The sequence below is a fragment of the Callorhinus ursinus genome, unplaced genomic scaffold (genome assembly GCF_003265705.2).
Source record: "Callorhinus ursinus isolate GAN/ISIS: 27379988/994484 unplaced genomic scaffold, GSC_fseal_2.0 scaffold15, whole genome shotgun sequence".
Classification (NCBI taxonomy): Eukaryota; Metazoa; Chordata; class Mammalia; order Carnivora; family Otariidae; genus Callorhinus; species Callorhinus ursinus.
Genome location: NW_027397077.1, coordinates 5,276,138 through 5,291,204, shown reverse-complemented (window position 1 = coordinate 5,291,204; position 15,067 = coordinate 5,276,138). Strand labels below are relative to the sequence as shown.

The 15,067-nt window shown below is 37.9% G+C and overlaps 1 protein-coding gene across 26 annotated transcripts in view; it reads left to right on the top strand.

Annotated features, from left to right (window-relative positions):
* MAP4 (microtubule associated protein 4) overlaps positions 1-15,067 on the top strand; it is a 195,601-nt gene that overhangs the window by 120,053 nt on the left and 60,481 nt on the right. For all 26 annotated transcript variants that reach the window (XM_073901117.1, XM_073901116.1, XM_073901123.1 and 23 more), the window contains one exon: positions 11,526-11,648. In XM_073901117.1, coding sequence (XP_073757218.1) covers positions 11,526-11,648 — 123 coding nt within the window. The remainder of the gene's footprint in view (positions 1-11,525; positions 11,649-15,067) is intronic.

Here is a 15,067-nt window from a genome sequence, read left to right as displayed (position 1 = left end):
GCTATCAAGACAACTTAATGCATAAAAATTAGGAAACTTTTCGAGTGATGGATATATTCATGCTCCTGTGATGGCATACATACCTCAAAATTTATCAAACTGTGCACTTTAAATATGTGCAGCTCATTGTTTGTCAGTCATACCTCAGTAAAGCTGGTTAGAAATTATTCAGGACCCGAAAGAGCTTTTGTTTATATGGGTTACATCTGCCAGTATTTATCAAATTAGATATTAAAACTGAGAGACTTTTAAAAAATATTTATTAGTTTAAAACATAATCGTTAACGTTTTTAATAAGTATAGTTTCAAAAAAAAGTTTAGTAGGAAGGACTGTGTTGTTTTACATTTTTGTAAATGTCTTGACTATCTGGTTTAATAGAAGACAGCTGGATGCTCAAATCTGCCTCTGCATTCAGTCTGTCACAGTATGTTGAGTTGAAGAATATGGAGAAAATCTGTCTCATACATATGTAGTTAAGAGGAGGAGTATTTTGACAGTTCCTTTTCAGGTAACTGGATATTCTTTGACTTGACATTAAAACTTGACAAGTGGTAGTTTCTAAAGGTTTTCACAATGCAGAATTTGAAACCTTATCAGTGAACATTTTGTATTCTGTTATATTAAAATCTGTTGGTCTATCTTACACTTGGAATGGATCTTATTTGTTAGAATTGTTTTGGCTTTGATACATAGATATACAGATATTAATGCTTGATTAGTTGGTACTTTTAATATTTAACCAGTTGCCTTCACTGTTAAATGCTCCAGCTTCATGTAGAAACTGGCCCCTATTTTTTCCCATTCTATCTTTCAGGAGAACCAAGGTATCTAGGGTTGTTTCCATTGCATTATGTAAATTGCTTCTTGTTTAGAATTTCATTTTTCTTTTTTTTTACTGAAATAGATTCTCTGAGTAGATTGTAGTTATGCTGGAAAATTTTTTTTTTATTCTGAAGACTGTTGTTCCCGCAAGGGAGTTTGCCTACTTTTGCTGTGGAGTTTTAAAAAGGTAATCTAGGTCAGTAGCATTGAATGAAGAGTGGGAGTGAGCCTCTGTCAGATTTGCTCGTTAATAATACTGTTGGCTGGAGGCTGGCTCTTCTCCACGTTGCTCCTGAGAGAGCTGCTCTAGGCTGTGCCAGAGCAATGCTATGGCAGGAGGATAAACATTGCCTTCTGGATCGAAAGAGCAGAGATGCCTGTTTCTTCCCCAGAATGGATGAGGAAAATGTATTCACTTCTCTGATGAAAGACTGTGGGTGTGGGAGGCACCTGCCTGGCTCAGTCAGGAGAGCGTGTAGCTCTTGATCTCACGGTTGTAGGTTTAGGCCCCACGTTGGGTGTAGAAATTACTTAAAACTAAAATCTTTAAAAAAAAATTTTTGAGGTGTTTTGTTTTGTCTTGTTTTGTTTTACCACAATGAAGTATCACTTCACCCCAGTTAGAATGACTAGTATAAAAAATGTGAGATGCTCCAGTTGGATCGGGGCGGGGGGCCACCAAATGTGGGGCATCCCAGTTGGGTGGGGACTGGCAGCCAGTGTGGTGAAAGAATTCATCCCAGGCAGAACGAAAGAGATTGAAGTTTATTGAATACACCCCAAGGGAGCCGTGGGCAGGACAGCAAAGGGGAGCCTGTCTGCTCTGAGGCGGTGCTGAGGGTGGAGTGAGGTAGTAATTTGGTAAATCTTAGGAATCTTGCGCCTGGTTGTCATTGGTCAGGTAAGGCCTATGGCTGTTTTGAGGTGGGTTGCTTAATGAGCCTCTTTGCATTCAATTCCGGGGTCCCCGTGTGCCTTTTTGCCTTATTCAAGTTTGCTTTACTCAGCCTGTTGCCTAAAAGTGGCCTCCTCAAAAAAAGGCAAGAAATAACGTGTTGGCTAGGATGTGGGGAAAAAAGGAACCCTTGTACAACTGTGGAACATCGTGTGGAGGTTCCTCAAAAGATTAAAAATAGAAATAAAATACAATCCAGTTATTCCACTACTGAGTATATACCCAAAGAAAACAAAAACACTAATTTGAAAAGAAACATGCATCCTTGTGTTTATTGCAGCATTATTTACAATAGCCAAGAATCGAAAGTAACCCAAGTGTCCACTGATAGATGAATGGATAAAAAAGATGTGGGGCAAGCACGCGCATATGTATGTAAGACAATTGTACTCAATCATAAAAAAGAACAAAATCTTGCCATTTGCGACATTGGTGGACAAAAGCATTTGTCACGTTGAAGCCCTAAACACATTGCTTTGAAATAGTAGATGGTGGGTGCACCTCTTCTAAACAGGAAGCAATTCAAAGATGGAAGTTCTAGTACTTTTCTGTGGAATATAAAATTATTGCTAGCATATTTTTTTTGTTTTTTTTATTACTGTAATTCTAGAACTGAACACATACCGTGGAGGTCATTACTGAAACCAAGAGAGACAAAAACGCTGTCCCAAATTTATACATTTAAGCTTTCGGTCAGAGCAGGGTCAGGAATTTAAATATTTCTGTTTGTGCCCAACCTTTTGCTTACTTGTTTGCTCTGTCTTCCTCCCTCCCTCCTTCCCTTTCTGTTGTTTAAACTCTGCTGTAGATTGATTAAAATATTTAATGATAAATAAGGGGGGAGGGGCACATGGGTGGCTCAGTCATTAAGCGACTGCCTTTGGCTCAGGTCATGATCCCAGGGTCCTGGGATCGAGCCCCGCATCGGACTCCCTGCTCGGCGGGAAGCCTGCTTCTCCCTCTCCCACTCCCCCTGCTTGTGTTCCCTCCCTCGCTATGTCTCTCTCTGTCAAATAGGTAAAATCTTCAAAAATAATAATACTAAGGGGGGGAAGAAAAATAATTCTGGAAGGTAGCCAAGGACCAGGTTTTGAGACTGCTGCTTATAGTACTGTTCAGTCAGTTACAGATTGACTCATAGCTTCAACCTCAGAGCATCAGAAAACTCTGTTTACTCCTACCATTTTCTGGTTAATTTCTCTTTAATAATCCAGAATGGAGCTGTATTGTTACATTTGTGCTTTTGTGATTTGAGAAGTAAGATAAGTCAATCCATAAAAATTTATTATTTATATTTTTTATTAATTTTAAGAAGTGTTTATCCAGGGCGGCTGGGTTGGTTAAGCGACTGCCTTCGGCTCAGGTCATGATCCTGGAGTCCTGCATTGGACAAGCGGGGAGTCCGCTTCTCCCTCTGACCCTCCTCCCTCTCATGCTCTCTATCATTCTCTCTCTCTCAATAAATAAATAAAAATCTTTAAAGGAAAAAAAAAGTGTTTATCCAAATACTTGCCACCTTTTCCTCTTCCCTCCTTCATATGCCACTTGTGAACCTTCCCAAGGACACTGTGGTTTGTTTTTTGATTTATTGTAGACTTCCTGGCTTAACAAGTGTCCAGGTACTTCCATTTACCCAATAACTTCTGAGTACTTATATGTAAGTTATATTTTACTAGGTTTTTGAGAGATACAAAGGTGAATGGATAAGTCAGAGGTCTCAGAATTTAGTTTTAGAATTAAAATGCATTTTAAAAATTATGTATCACAACTTTTTTTTTTTTTTAACTCTAGGTTAGTGGTCTGTAGCTCTAAAAGTCTCAAGGTCACACCCAGAGTTAAGTAGCAGAGCCAGGGTTAGAACCTTATAAAAACTAGGGACTGTACATTTATATATTTGTTGGCTGCCTATAGCTAGATTTTTTTTTAACATATATAAGACTTCTAGAATCATACTTGGCTCATAAGTCTCTCTCTTGCTTTTCTCTCCTCCCCTTGTTTCTTTCTGCTTCACTCACTCACTCACACTCTGCCTTTCTCCCTCTCTCCTACTCTTTCTTGTCTCCTCTCTCTTCTCCCCTGCCCTCTTTTTGGCTTCATTCCCAGGCAGACTCTTTCAAGGTGGGAAAGAGGGCCACTGGCAGCCTAGGTGTATCATTACGGCTCAAGATCCAAAATGTCAGAATGTCCGTTTATCAAATTTCTCCAAAGGACTTTTGTCCTGGTTTAATCACAGGTGTGCTCCTTTGGTTGGGAAAGCAGAAACACCATGATTGACCTCTGCACTAGGATTGCCTGGAAAGGAATAGGGCAGTTCCCTTTGGAAGGGATATAGGCAGACAAATCTTTTTGGTGTGCTCTTTTTAAAAGGCCTCTGACATCCTAGCTATTCTCTAGCGGCCCTCTATGAAGAACTGCTGTCCTCCATAAACTTTTTTCGTTCAAATTGATGTGCTCCTTATTTTCCCATTCTTAACCACGGCCCCAACTTGTATTTGGCTCTGCTGAATATTTTCCCCACTTCTCCAGGACTGTGTAAAAACAGGTATGTGGTCTATATAAAATTGGCTCTATGCTGAAATAGTGATGAATACATATTAGGTATTACAGAAAATTAAACCACACAACGAACCATATTTGACAGCAGTCACCTCTGCAGAACTCCCATGTGTTGAAATGCTGTTTAAAGTTGGCTCTCTTGGGGCACCTGGGTGGCTCAGTGGGTTAAATGTCCCAACTCTTGATTTTGGCTCAGGTCATGATCTCAGCATCGTGAGATCAAGCCCTGAGTGGGGCTCCACAATGGGCATGGAGCCTGCATAAGGTTCTGTCTCTCCAGGGCACCTGGGTGGCACATATGGTTAAGTGTGGAACTCTTGGTTTCAGCTGGGGTTTTGATCTCAGGATCATGAGATCAAGCCCCGCAAAAGGGCTCTGCACTCCGTCCAGAGTCTGCTTAAGACTTTCTTTCCCTCTGTTCCTCCCTTCTACATGCAAGCTCTTTATCCTCTCTCTCTCAAATAGGTCTTTTTTTTTTTTTTTTTTAAGACTTATTTATTTGAGAGAGAGAGCAGGATAGAGAGCAAGCAGCAGGGATGAGCAGAGGGGAGGGAGAAACAGGTTCCACGCTGAGCAGGGAGCCCGACGTGTGGCTCGATCCCAGGATTCTGGGATCATGACCTGAGCTGAAAGCAGATGCTTAACTGACTGAGCCACCCAAGTTGCCCCTAAAATAAATCTTAAAAAAAAAAAAAAATCTCCCTCCCTTTTTCCCCACCCACCACCTGCTTGTGTGCATGCTTGTATGTGTGCGCTCTCTCAAAAATTAAAAAAAATTAATTAAAACCAAAGTTGGCTCTCTTAAAGCTAAAGGAAGGACAGAAAGAAGAAAGCATACTGGGGGAAAGAACAGAAGGAGGAAGAGGTGCTTGGAGGAGACAGAATTGATTATTCAAACCTCTGGAGGTGCTTAGACATACAGGACCCCATTACAGGGTGTTGACATCCCTGCTGGTAGTAGCCTCCATATCTGAACTGTATTGCTAAGTTTTTCTCTTCTCCCCTGCCCCAAGTTGTACCATAACAGGAGGCGTCTACTTTTGTACTTTGTCAATTAGTGAGACCTGACCTAGGGAATAGCTATGTGTGGCCTATCTCTGTATGATCCATTGTAAGCTGTCACTGATGAAAGACAATTATGATGATCAGTTTCCATCTTAAAAAGACAGTTGTGACAAACATTGCTTAAAGTTTGGAAAAAGTCTATCTTCTTTTGAAGAATTGATGTGATTCCTTTTCTTATTACTTACAGCAGAAGTTTCTTAGTTGTATGCAGGTCAATGCCCATAATAACCTCCAGAGAGAAACCACTCCGGCTAGAGGCTCTGGTTAAGACACAGAACGCAGGGCGCCTGGGTGGCTCAGTTGGTTGGGCGACTGCCTTCGGCTCGGGTCATGATCCTGGAGTCCCGGGATCGAGTCCCGCATCGGGCTCCCTGCTCGGCAGGGAGTCTGCTTCTCCCTCTAACCCTCTTCCCTCTCGTGCTCTCTATCTCTCATTCTCTCTCTCTAAAATAAATAAATAAAATCTTTAAAAAAAAAAAAAAAAGACACAGAACGCAGAGGGGATGCCTGGCTGGGTGGCTCAGTCGTTAAGCGTCTGCCTCGGGAGCCTGCTTCTCCCTCTGCCCCCTCCCCTTGCCTGTGCTCTCTCTCTCTCTGATAGATAAATAAATAAATAAATAAATAAACAAACAAATAAATAAATAAAATCTTAAAAAAAAAAAAAAGACACAGAACCCAGGAGGTTTGCCATTTGTGATGTTAACTGTCCTACCAGCAGATAAGTTTCTTAGGGATTTGGTGTTTTACTTATATAATAAGAGTTTTAGTTACAAAATGATAACTAAATAATTAAAATTAAAGTATATTATCCACCTTCCATTCTTGTAGGCATGGAAAGTAAATCCATAGATTTATTATGCTTAAGTAAAAATGTTTATAGAAAAAAAAATCTTCCGATATCCAAGATCATCTGTCAGGAGAGGAGTAAATGTAAATCGAGGATAAATGATTTTGTTTTATTCTTCTCTCCGTTTCCCCCAAATCACTACATGTAGGTGAAATCAGATTTAAATGATTCTATGAAACATGAAAATAAAGGGCAACCTTGAAGGGGACCATTTGTACCTAGAGGCAGCCTGATGAGTTGGCTGCTAATGAGTCCTGTCACTTTTACTCCCACTTTGCCTTGAGGTTAGCGGTCCGTGTATTAGCTGTAGAACTGTTTATAAGTATCCTGTGGCAGAGCCTTCTTCTCCCAGCCACATCTTCCTTAGGGCCTCGTCTGTTTTCCGGAAGGAAGACAGTAGGGAAACTTTAAACTTTGGTACTGTGGCTATTCAGCCTTTCAGAACTTCTTTCATTTACTTTTATGCCCTTGTCAACAAAAGTTCATACCCCTAACAAGGAAGGTATATACTAAAGTCACCCTAATCCATTTTTAGAATATTTTTATCACCCTCAGAGTTCCCTTGGGCCCATTTGTGTTCAGTTCCCATTCCTACTTACAGTCTAGGCAACCACTATTCTACTTCCTGTCTTTAAAGTGTCTTTTCTAGAAAATTCATGTAAACAGAATTATACAATATTTAGTCTTTTGTGTCTTGCTTTTCTCACATTTCATAATGCTTTTTTTTTTTTTTTTAAGATTTTATTTATTGGACAGAGACACGGCGAGAAAGGGAACACAAGCAGGGGGAGTGGGAGAGGGAGAAGCACACTCCCTGCGGAGCAGGGAGCCCAGTGTGTGGGGCTTGATCCCAGGGCTCTGGGATCATGACCTGAGCTGAAGGCAGACGCTTAACAACTGAGCCACCCAGGCGCCCCATTTCCTAATGCTTTTAAGGCTCATCCATATTGTAGTGTTTTCAGTAGTTCATTCCCATTTATAGCTGCATCATATTCCACTGTATTTTTGCACCCTATTTTGTTTATCCATTCACCAATTGATGAACATTGCATTTCTAATTTTTAGCTGTTATGAATAATGTAGCTGTGAACATTAATATATTTGTTTTTGTATAGATAATGTGTTTTCATTTCTCTTGGGTAGATACCTAGGAATTTGCTGGGTCAGACCTGTTGAACATTTTAAGAAACTGTCGAAGTCTAGAAATAGAAATGACATCTTTCTAGGTTGCATCTTTCAACAAGGGTGCCAAAATAAATCAGTGGGGGAAGAATACAGTAGTATCCCCTTATCCACGTTTTTGCTTTCCCTGGCTTCAGATATTTGTGGTTAACTGCGGTATGGAAGCAGATAGTCCTTCTGACATAACAGAAGGTCATTAGTAGCCTAACACTACGTCACAGTGCCTACATCATTCCCCTCAGTGCATCTCATCACACAGGCATTTTATCATCTCACATCATCACAAGAAGGGTGAATATAGTACAATAAGATCTTTTGATAGACCACATTCATATAACTTACTTACAGTATATTGTTATAATTGTCCTATTTTATTACTAGTTATTGTTGTTAATCCTCTTGCTGTACCTAATTTATAAATTAAACTTTATCATAGATATGTATGAATAGGAAAAAACGTGGTGTATATAGGGTTCAGTACTATCTGTAGTTTCAGGTGTCCATGGGGGTGGGGAGGGTCTTGGAACATATCCCCCACCAATAAGGGAGGCTACTATAGTTTTTTCAACAAATGGGGCTGGGAAAATTGGATTATCTATATTTGCAAAAGAATGAAGTTGGGACCCCTACCTAATACCATATAAAAAAACAAAATGGATCATAGACCTAAATATAAGAAGTAAGAGGGAAAATATCCTAGAAGAAAACATGGGCATAGATCGTTATGAACTTGGATTAGCCAGTTATTTCTTAGGACTCCAAAGCAAAAGTGGCAAAAGAAAAGCAGATAAATTAGACTTTATCGGAGCGCCTGGCTGGCTCAGTGAGAGGAGCATGTGACTCTTGATCTTGGAGTTGTAAGTTTGAGCCCCACATTGGGTGTAGAGATGATTTAAAAATCTTCAAAAAAAAAAAATGGACTTTAGGGGCGCCTGGGTGGCTCAGTCGTTAAGTATCTGCCTTCGGCTCAGGTCATGATCCCAGGGTCCTGGGATCAAGTCCCGCATCGGGCTCCCTGCTCAGCAGGAAGCCTGCTTCCCCCTCTCCCACTCCCCCTGCTTGTGTTCCTGCTCTCGCTGTCTCTCTCTGTCAAATAAATAAAATCTTTTAAAAAAAAATTGACTTTATAAAAATTAAAAATTTTTTATGCCCCAAGGACATCATCAAGAAAATGGATCTTGGTTAGATCTAGAGGTATAATGCCAAGTGCAATAAATCAGTCAGAGAAAGACATATGATATGATTTTACTCATGTGGAATTTAGGAAACGAACGAAGATAGAAAACACATCCTTAAATACAGAGCACAGACTGGTGCTTGCCAGAGGAAAGGTGGGTTGGGGGGATGGGTGAAACAGGTGAAGGCGGTTACGAGTACACTTCTTGTGATGAGCACTGAGTCATGTATGGAATTGTTGAATCATTATATTGTACACCTGAAACTAATATAACTGTATGTTAACTATGCTTGAATTAAAAAAAAAAGTGAATCTTCTATCTCAATTAAAAAAGCTCAAATAGCTCAGTTAAAAAATAGGTAAATGATTTGAATAGGCTTTTTTTTTTAAGATTTATTTATTTGAGAAAGAGATTGAATCTCAAGCAGACTCCACACTGAGTGCGGAGCCCAACGCAGGGCTTGATCTTACAACCCTGAGATCACGACCCAGGCCATACTAAGAGTTGGGTGCTTAACCAACTGCACCACCCACGCGCCCCTTGAATAGACATTTCTTAAAGAAAAAAAAATTCAAATGATTGATAAGCAATTGAAAATGTGCAGAACATCACTAGTCATTAGGGAAATGCAAATCAAAACCACAGTGGCATACACTTCACACCCACATCTGGTATAGCTAAAATAAAAAAGATCAACAAGTGTTGGTGAAGATGTGGAGAAATTGAAACTCACGCATTGTTGGCTGGGATTGTAAAATGGCGTAAGCACTTTGCAAAAACAGTTCGGCAGTTCCTCAGAATGTTAAACATACGAGTTGCTCTATGACCTAGAAATTCTGTTAGGCATATAGCCAGTAGAGTTGGAAACATTCCCACACAAAAATCTGTACTTAATGTTCATAGTAGCATTATTTAACAATAGCCAAAAATGGAAACAATCAGATGTCAACAGATGAATATATAAACTATATATTTTGAATGAGTATATAAACTTTCCCACCAGTGGGCTGGTGGGAAAGGTGAATGCGTATAGGATTTTGGAGTAATAAAAAGGTTTTGAAGTTAGATGGTGGTGGTTGTATAACTCAGTGAATGTACTAAAACCCCCTGGATTCTACACTTATTTAAAACAGTAGATTTATATCTCAACTAAGCTGTTCATGAAGAGAAGGAAACCATGAAATTAATTTCTAAAGTAGTACCATTTAACATTCCCTCCAGGAATGAAAGAAATTTCCTTTTTCTTTACATCCTCACAAACTCCTGGTATTGTCTGTCTTTTTGATTTAGTGGTTCTGTAGTGTAGTGGCATCTCATGGTGATTTCAATTTGCATTTCCCTAACGACTAATGATGATGAGCTTCTTTTATGTGCGTATTACCCATTTGTGTATTGTCTTTGATGAAAAGGTGTCTTGAAATCTTTTGCCCATTTAAAATTGAGTTGCTTGACTTATAATTGTGTTGTAAGAGATTTTTTTCAAGTCTTAATTTTTTATTATTAGACTGAACAGATGAAGAATAACATTTTAATAAATATGATCAGAACAACAAAATATGAGGGAAATAAGATTAAAACTTTACACATTGTTCGTTGTAAGTATGAACAAAAATAAGCAAAAAGACTGAAGTAGCTATTCCCCCATATTAAATGTTTAAACACGGTTTTGAACACATAGTATGTGCCAATATTTAAGTTACTTATAAATATTACGTTTTTAATGTGATAAATGAACTCGTTTCTTGTAAAACTTACCTAATGTAGATCATAAGTATAATTATAAGAGATTTTGATCTCTTCTGCATACAGGTCTTTTATTAGATTTGTCATTTGCAAATATTTTCTCCCAGTCTGTGGCTTCTCTTTTCATTTTCTTAATGGTATTTTTGAAAAGCAAAAGTTTTAAGTTTTGATGATGTCCAGTTCACAAGTTTTTTTCCTTATATGGATCCTGCCTTTGATGACATTTCTAAGAAATCTTTGCCTAGTCCAGGGTCACAGAGATTTTTTTTCTTCTATATTTTCTTCTACAAGTTCTTTTATTTTCACCCGTTTACATTTAGGTTCTTAATCTATTTGGAGTTAGATTTTGCATATGGTGTGAGGTAAGTGACCAGTTGTTTCTGTATCATTGGTTGAAAAAATGATCTTTCCCTATTGAATGACCTTGGCACCTCTGTTAAAAACCAGTTGTCCACAACTTACATAGTTTTCCTTCTGAACTCTGTTCTGCTCCATTTATCAAATGTGTTGTCCATACCACACTGACTTAGTTATTATACGTTTGTAGTACTTTTGAAATCAAATAATTTAAATCCTCCAGTGTTCTTTTCTTCAAAATTGTTTTGTCTCTCTCTCTCTCTCTTTTTTTTTTTTTTTTTGCATTTCCATACAAATTATGAAATGAGCTTGTTGACACCTTCAGAAAATTCTGCTGGGACTTTTAACTGTGATTGCCTTGACTCTATTGTCAGTTTGAGAATCACCATCTTAACAATATTGAATCTTCTATTAATGACCATAGTATATATCTCCCCATTTATTTAGATCTGACATTTAAAAAAATTTTGGTGACTTGAAATGATTGCTGTTGACAGTTTTGTCAAATTTTGTACTTGTTCTTTTGTGGGTAAAAATCACTAACCTTTTCACATACCATACCCAGAAGATAGCCTGTGGTGTTTTTAACTTTATAACAGGTTTATACTTCCAATATTTTGATTATGTTTTTCTGTCTTAAAATTAAAAAAAAAATTCTTGAAAATGCACTAGGTAGGTATGATTTTTGTCATATTGTACTAACTGTGATACTAGTAAGAAACTCAATTCTAGTGGAGGAGAAGACAGTAATAAACTCAATTCTAGTGGAGGAGAGGACAGTAATACCTTGTAACTTCTGTTTGGTGTTTCTGTCTGAAGGTTCTCCAACTCCATTCCTTGAAGAGAAAATGGCCTACCAGGGATATCAGAACATCCAGAGCTGGCCAGAAAACACAAACTTTTGCTTTGAACCACAACAATTGGTGAATCCTACCCAAACTGGTAAGTGCAGGCTTGCCTGTGACTGTTCAGTATGAGTGATGACATAAACATGAAAAATTTGTAGCCACCACTCAGATAAAACGTTTTAGCCTAAATATAGCTTGCAAAGCACAACCAGAGTGTAACCCTTTGCCCTGAACATTTAGTTGACCCTTTCTCCTCTCAGTCCCTTCTTCTGATGCGCATGCCCCTCCATATCTCTCCCTTTCGAAGACCGTTTTGAGTAACTTAACTGAAATTCATATTCATTGAAGACTAAATGGTCAGTAGTATCGTAGAATCGTAATTCTTCGAAAAGGAATTAATACAGTAATAGTAGCACCATTTGTTGAATGTCTGTTTTGTGTGCCAGGCACAGGGCTAGAGCCTTTTTATACATATTTTCTGTGTTTCTTACCTAACTCTGCAAGTATATATTATTCTCATTTGACAGGAGGGAAGACTAGGACTCATACCCAATTTCTATAAAATCACACTATTCTGTAGACATAAAAAGCATATGTGTAGTTGCCTAGAGCTGGAAATGGTGGCCGGAATGGATTGCAGTGGGACCTCAAAGGAGTAATATCAATGGCTCCATGCCAGGTTGAGAGCTCAGTTTTTTTGTTTGCACTTATATATGGCTTCTTTTTTACCATCTAACTTATTACAAGGTGCTCATAGCTCGTTCCAAATAATCTAGTACTTGATGTTCTATACCATTTTCCAATTATTGGCTATTCTCAGTATATGGTAATTTTTAAAAATCGCTTTATTAAGATATAATTCATATACCATACAGTTCACCTATTTAAAGTGTACGATTCAGGGGTGCCTGGGTGCCGCAGTCGGTTAAGCATCTGCTTTTAACTCAGGTCATGATCCCAGAGTCCTGGGATCAAGTCCCATGTTGGTCTCCCTGCTCAGCAGGAAATCTACTTCTCCCTCTCCCTCTGCTCCTCCACCCCCGCCACTCATGCTCTCTCTCTCTCAGATAAATAAATAAAATCTTCAAGAAACAAAATCAAGTGTACAATTCAGTGGATTTTTAGTATATTCGTGTGTGTGTGTGTGTGTGTGTGTGTGTGTGTGTGTGTGTATAGCCATCACCAGAATCAACTTTAGAACATTTTTATAAGCAACCACTAATCTACTGTCTCTAAATTTACCTATTCTGGACATTTTATATAAATGAAATCATATGTGGTCTTTTGTGACTGGCTTTTTCACTTAGCAAGTTTTCAAGGATCATGCATTTTGTGGTACACATCCGTACTTCATTCTTTCAGAGGAACTCATAATATTCCATTGTATGGATATACCACATTTTGTTTATCTGTTCATCAGTTGATAAATATATAGGTTGTTTGCATTTTTTTCTTTTACTGTTGTCACTAATGCAGTTTTAAACATTCATGTACAGGTTTTTGTGTAGACATATATTTTCATTTCCCTTGGGTTTATACCTAGATTGGTATTGCTGATCATTTGATAACTCAGTGTTTAATCATTTGAGGAACTGCCCAACTATTTTCCAAAGCAACTGTACAATTTTATATTCCCACCAGTAGTGGATTAGGTTTGTAATTCCTCCACATACTTAAAATCCTTGTTTTCCCTTTCGAAAAATTATACCTAACCTAGTTGGGATTGAAGTGGTACATCTTGTTATGATTTTAATTTGCATTTTCCTGTTGGCTAATGATGTTCATTATCTTTTTATTTTTCATATGTTTATTGACTATTTGTATATCTTCCTTAAGAGAAACATGTATTCAGATCCTTATCCCAATTTTAATTGGTGTATCTTTTTTGTTGTTGTCCTGTAAGAGTTCTTTATATACTAGACCCTTATCAGATTTATGATTTGCAAATATTTTCTTCTATTTTGTGGGTTGTCTCCTAATTTTCTTGATAGTGCCCGTTGATGCATAAAAGTTTTTTATTTTGATGAAGTCCAATATATCTAGGTTTTCTCTTGTTGCTCATGCTTTGGTGTTACATCTAAGACTCCACTGCCAAATCTGAGGTCATGAACATTTATCCTTATGTTTTTCTTTTTCTTTTTTTGATGATTTTATTTATTTGAGAGAGAGAGAAGCAGGAGCAGGAGGAGCAGCAGGCAGAGGGAGAAGCAGGCTTCCCGCTGAGCAAGGAGCCTGATGCAGGACTCTATCCCAGACCTGGGATCATGACCTGAGCCGAAGGCAGATGCTTAACTGAGCTACCCAGGCACCCCTATCCTTATGTTTTCTTCTAAAAATTTTATATTTTTAGCTCTTGTATTAAGATCTTTGATCCATTGTAAGTTGATTTTTGTATATGGTGAGAGGTAGAGAGATCCACATTCATTATTTTGGATGTTGACCAAACATCCGGTTTGGCCAGTTGTCCCAGCTGCATTTTTTTGAAAACTGTTCTTTTCCCATTTCATGGTCTTGGCATCCTTGCTGATTTTTGTATATGGTGAGAGGTAGAGAGATCCACATTCATTATTTTGGATGTTGACCAAACATCCAGTTTGACCAGTTGTCCCAGCTGCATTTTTTTGAAAACTGTTCTTTGCCCATTTCATGGTCTTGGCATCCTTGCTGAAATCTGTTGACCATAGATACATAATTTTGTTTATCAACTCTTAGTTCTGTTCCACTGGATCTGTCTGTCTGTCCTAATGCCAGTACTATCCTTTCATGATTACTATAGCTTCGTGGTAAGTTTTGCAGTTAGGAGGTGTGAGTTTTCCTCACTTTTGTGGGGTTGGGTTGTTGTTTTTGTTTTTTGTTTGTTTTGTTTTTTAATTATTTTAGCTGTTTTGGCTGGATCTTTTGTGATTCCATATGAATTTTAGAATCAGCTTGTCAATTTCTATAAAGAGATCAGCTGGGATTCTTATAGGAATTTATAGATCTATAGATCTATAAATATATATAACCTATAGATCAAATTGAGTTTTGCTATCTTTACAATATTGTCTTTCAATCCATAAACATAGAATGTTTTTCCATTTATTTATATCTTATTTCTTTCAATGATATTTTTGTAGTTTTCACAGTATAAATTTTATATCCCTGTTTATAAAATTTTTTCCTAATACTTTATTCTTTTTGATGCTATGAATGAAATTGTTTTCTTAATTTCATTTTTAGATTATTCTTTGGGATGGTATAGATATACAATTGGTTTTTGTATGTTGATCTTGTATCTTCAACCTTGCTCAATTAATTAGTTCTAGTAGTTTTTTTAGTGGATTCCTTAGGATTTTCCACATGTATGCTATGTCACTTACAAATGTAGTTTTAGTTCCTCATTTCCAATCTTGATGCATTTTATTTCTTTTTCTTGCCTAATTTTCCTGGCTAGAACCTTCAGTACAATGATTAACTAGAAGTGGTGAGAGCAGACATCCTTGTTTTGTTAACTTTCTTTAGCGGGAAAGCATC